The 5,365-nt window shown below is 39.4% G+C and overlaps 1 protein-coding gene across 1 annotated transcript; it reads right to left on the reverse strand.

The window, feature by feature from the left end:
* Positions 1–1,553: 1,553 nt before the first annotated feature.
* Positions 1,554–4,678, reverse strand: LOC127796000 (calmodulin-binding receptor kinase CaMRLK-like). The gene is made up of 2 exons (XM_052328015.1): positions 3,255–4,678; positions 1,554–2,442 (listed from the first exon to the last, which is right to left on the reverse strand). The coding sequence occupies exons 1-2, from the start codon at positions 4,546–4,548 to the stop codon at positions 1,808–1,810; spliced, it is 1,929 nt and encodes a 642-aa protein (XP_052183975.1). The 5' UTR covers positions 4,549–4,678; the 3' UTR covers positions 1,554–1,807.
* Positions 4,679–5,365: the final 687 nt, after the last annotated feature.

The following is a 5,365-nucleotide window of genomic DNA, read 5'->3' on the forward strand; positions in this document are numbered from 1 at the left end:
TCTTAACCAAAATTCGTTTGAAAGTCAACCCGTGTGTTGGTCAGTATCTTGAGTTTCAACGTGACTTCGATGATGCAACCGCTCGTCTTACGTGAATTTTTTTATTTTTTCCAGCATTATTAATTTTTTATTTATACGAAAAATAATAAATTTTCCTTCTATAGAACAATTTTACATACATATATACACAATATGTATTCATGTGTACATACAATATACATACATATACATCTACATATATAATTATTTTTTAAAATTATGCTAAATAACAAAAAAATATGGGAACTATAATATAAGTGAATTTTTTTTTTTTGAAAATTTTGTAGTATATTAACCTTAGTCCTATGGTTGAGTAGACATTTCATTGGTCGATTAGACTGATTTATCACAAATTTTTGGTCATATTATAATTTTATTCAGTTTTGATACTTACTTATATTTGATCCAAAAATGTTAAACTTTTGTCTCAATTTTATTCTCAATCAGGTAAGTATGTGTCACAACATACGTGGCACTGAGAAGACGTGTTGATGTGTCCAATTACAAAAATAACATTATTTTGTCGTGTTGTTGTACAAAGCAAAATGACATCATTTTGCCTTATGCATATAAGGCCCCTTAGTCAATTGTGACCTAGGGTTTTAGAAGAGAAGAAAGGGAAAATTGACTGTGACGACGACACACGTAAGAAAGATAAAAGGTGAAGCATGACGAGGAAGCGGCGACGACAACGGAGGAAACTACCCACATTGACGATTAGGCATTGATTTCCGCTAAGAATCGAGGCACGACTTGGATGATGACAAAAGCAATAATGTGGGTAGCTTTTATGCCTTCATCGTCACTGTCGCTTCTTTGTCATGCGTCGCCCTTCGTCTTCCTAGCATGCATTGTCGTCGATTTTCCCCTCCTTTTCTGAAACCCTAGGTTATGATCAATTAAGGGACCTTATATACACAAAGCAAAACGACATTGTCGTCGATTTTCCCCTCCTTTTCTGAAACCCTAGGTTATGATCAATTAAGGGACCTTATATACACAAAGCAAAACGACGTCGTTTTGCTATTTACAATCATGTTTCACAATGGTAAAATGATGTTATTTTGTTGATGTGTTTATAATTAGACACATCACCATAGCGTCACATATACTGTAGCACACGTCTAATTGTTTGAGGATAAAATTAAAATAAAAATTAATATTTTTAAATTAAATTAAAATAAAAATTAAGATTGAATAAAAATATAATATAAACCTAAATTCGAAATAAATTAGTCCATTCTCGCCTCCAATAATTTTGTGAAGGGGGGCAGTGCACGTGGGTTTTGGTGGAATGGCACCCAATAGACAGAGATGACTCAGAAGAGGTGGTGTGGCAAATGGGGCCCCACACTGATTCCACCATCACCCCAACCACTTTTGTATGTATTGCTCTCTCAAAATAAAGCATTTGAGAATTGAGAACCAGACAAAAAATAAAAGAAACAAATTATTTTAAAAAAACTCAAAGCTAAAATGGAAAGAAGTTGATAATGCCACCACCCACCAGAAGAGACAAGCAATAAGTGGGATTCTGCCACCCCTTTTTCTTTTCTTTTTTTCTCTTTTTTGCTTTTCCTTTAGCAGAACAAAAATACAAAAAAAGAAAAGTTGAAGAGATGAGTCAACTCAGTGTAGGCTAAAAATTAAATAAATCTCAGGGTAGATTTGAATGAATGGGTAAATGTAATTAAATCTTCAATTTTTTATATATAAGCACACCCATTCACACCCGACCCGACGATTTACTAAATAATTTCCCTCTCCCTCAGAATGGATCTTCCATGTAATCATGTATGTCTTTGAGCAGGCCCACCACCTGCTGCATCGTGGGTCGTTTTCCGGGCGACTCCGCGGTGCACAAGTACGCTACTCGGAGGCTCTCCACCATCTCACTGACCGGCCCACCACCGAGTCTGAGCCTCGAGTCCAACACGGCCGCCGCCTTTCCTTCTTTCACCAATCTCCTCACCCACCCAACCGTCTCCCTCGACCCGGCCCGACCCGTCAGCAGCTCAATCAAAACTACACCGAAACTGTGCACGTCATCTGCCGTGGACTCGCCAACTCGGTCAAGACTCAGTCCAAAATCGGCGATCCGGGGCTCCAAGTCATCTCCCAGCAGTATGTTGGAGGGAACGAGGTGGCCGTGAACCACCGGCTTGGACCGAGCATGGTGGAGGTAGGCGAGCCCCCGGGCAATGCCCATCGCCATGCGATGGCGCGTCTGCCATTCCAGCTTTTCCGGCGAGAACATGTGGGGTTCGTTTCCTTCTCCGTCCATGTGTTCCCAGGTGTCAGTGCTCCAGTCCTCCACGTTGGGTGCACCGGCCGGCAGCTCGTGAAGCCACCGGTGCAAGTCGCCGTTGGCCATGAACTCGTGCAACACCAGCTTCTCTTTACCTGCATGCATTCAACACTAATTAATTTATTATATATCAAAACAAAAATTAAGATGAATTTTACCTAGTAGATCATTATTCATTGCTGTGGGGGTAAATTAGAGCCATTTTCAAGGTCACTCTCTTCAATTTATTTTTATTATTATTATTATTGAAGATGTCTCTAATTTATTATTTTTTTCGATGACCATGGCCCTACTCAAGTCAAAATCTCTCTTGTATAAGTTAAGGTGTCTTTGATAAAATAAAAAATACATAAAAAAAAAAAATTGTCACATTTAAAGAATTAAATTCTATCATTATATTTTAACTTATTATATTTTTTATAGAATTGAATTCTATGTTACAACCACTAAAATATGTTTTTATCTATTTTCTATTAAAAATTTTATCTATAAAAAGATAATTTTTATTTTCTATACAAATTAAAAAATATTTTTCGTTCTAACTAAATACTATCCATGGATCACACCCTTATTTCAAAGATTCCTACTAATTCATTTAAGCTATTGACTCAATGGCACAGGGGCTTGGCTTTACTTATGCACGTTAACCTGGGAAACCCCCCAAATTTTATCAACCACTCTCTGTCTCTGAAAGTTTGACTACATTGAAAATTATTAACCGTGTCTGCTCAGAACTACTAGATTTTTGCGACTGTGTTGCGGAGTACAAGACCTCCCACTCCCAGCCACTCATGTGAATGCAAATTATTACGGTAGACGATCACCTGACCGAGCCACACTACCAACAACACAACAGCAATATTATATATATATATATATAATGAATTACAAGCTGAGAGTATAATACCTGGGATGCAGTAGCCGGAAATCGGCAACAGGTTGCGGTGTCGCAGCCCGGCGAGGTCTTCAAACATGGCCGCAGCTTCATCCCGATCGACGGCTCCGGCGCCGTGCTCAATGACCTTGATGGTCACATGCATTTCACCTGGCAGTACAGCCCTGTACACGCCCTCTGCAATTAGGGACTCCTTCCCGAAGTGCGACGTGGCCGCAATCAGGTCCTTGAAAGTGAGTTTCATCAATGGCTTCTCCACCATCACGACCGGTGATGATGATGATGATGATCCTGACTCGACCTCGAAACCCAACGGCCCTGATTTCTCCATCTTGAACAGGGATTGGATTGGTTGAGAGATTGTGACAGTCCATTTGCTGCGTCTTGTGGCCATCTTTTTCTTCCTGTACATGCAACATGCGAAAACAGCCAGACCCACCACAATAATAGTCGTCGACGCAATTGATAAGGCTAGAACCAGACGGAAAGATTTATGGGTCTTTGGAGTGTTGAAATTGCCGGCGTGAACGAACGCAGATTTGCCAAACTTTTGGACCAAGGCAGGGGTTATTTGGCCGGTGAAGCTGTTGAACGAGAGGTTCAAGAACTTGAGGCCCGTCAGAGGGGGGAAATCAAAAGGAAAAGAACCGGTCATTTCATTGTTCGAAACGTCTAGATACCGTAGAAAACGAAGATTCGAAATGGGTTTTGGATTTCCTGAAATTTTGCAGCTTGAGATGTCGAGATGTTGCAGTTTAGACAAGTTGGTGAAGCCAGAAGGCAAGAGCCTGAGATCATTATATGAGATATCAAGAACTGTGAGATTCGGAAAAGGGGGAAAACGGGCCAAGTTGGTGAAGCGGTTGGAGGAGAGGCTGAGAACCTGAATGGACGAAGATGGAGGGAAGACTGAACCGTGATCGAACCCGGTTCCCCCGAACCGGTTCTTAGAAAGATTGGCGTGAACAAGGGTCTGGATGGACCAGAACCAGCCGGGGATGGAGCCACGGAGAGAGTTGTTGGAGAGATCGATTGTGCGTAAGGAAGACATGTTGCGGAGGAAGGCCCAAGAGAGAGCACCGGAGAGATTTTTGGAGGAGAGGTTGATTTGGGTGATTGGGGGATGGGGACAGTGGAGACTGAGATTGGATTTGGGATTGGGCGGCGGAGAGATAAACCAGGAAGAGTTGAAGCCGGAGACGGAGCTGAAGGCCCTGGAAACCAGTTCTTGGTCTCTACTGTTGCATGAGCATTCTGCAAAAGCCAAAAGGAGCATCCAGGGGATCAACTTGAGGAGGATCTCCATCTCCTAAGCTTTGAACTTGCTTCCCATGCCACAGTGAGAGGAGAAAGAGAGAGAGAAGGAGAGAGAGAGAGAGAGAGGCGCTTCTCCTTCAGCTCCGGGCACTTTGTGGCAATGACACAGAAAGAAAGGAACAAATATGTCCAAGAGACATATGATATAATATATACATACATTTATTAATTAACTTACGAAAGGTAAAGGTCTCGTGGATTGAGATGTTGAAGGAACCGCCTCAAAAGTTAAGAGTCTTCGTCTGCATATAATGTTTAATTATACATTTTTATTTGTATATTCATTACATTTTGTACATTTTATTATTATTATTATTATGAATATTATTATTTTACTTTTAATTTAATTTAGAATATACAATAGAGTAAAATTTTATATACAAATGTGTATATATTCTATATATATATATATATATATTGATGCTTCATTGAATAGCCTCTACCTAGCCTTAACCTTGCCAATGGAGGTGTTTGGTGGGTCATCTCATCTATCACCAGTTTCTTTGAATTTAAAAATCAATGATTTAATGATAACATACATAACATCTAATCTAATTACTATAATAATAATAATAAGAAACCTTTTTAGTTTGAATTGAGGTGAGATTCTAAACAAATATCATATTTTGGGATACGAACTCGTATTTATCAAAAATTAATTATCTTAATAAAATTTAAATTTATAATTTATTTCTTAAAAATAACTAATATTATGATTGTACCAAAATTCATTTTATTTAAAGATAACTGAGTGAAGCCTACTCTTGACAGAAGGTGTGGAAGTAGGAATGTTGAGTGTGAAAAAG

This window comes from Diospyros lotus, chromosome 2 (genome assembly GCF_014633365.1).
Source record: "Diospyros lotus cultivar Yz01 chromosome 2, ASM1463336v1, whole genome shotgun sequence".
Classification (NCBI taxonomy): Eukaryota; Viridiplantae; Streptophyta; class Magnoliopsida; order Ericales; family Ebenaceae; genus Diospyros; species Diospyros lotus.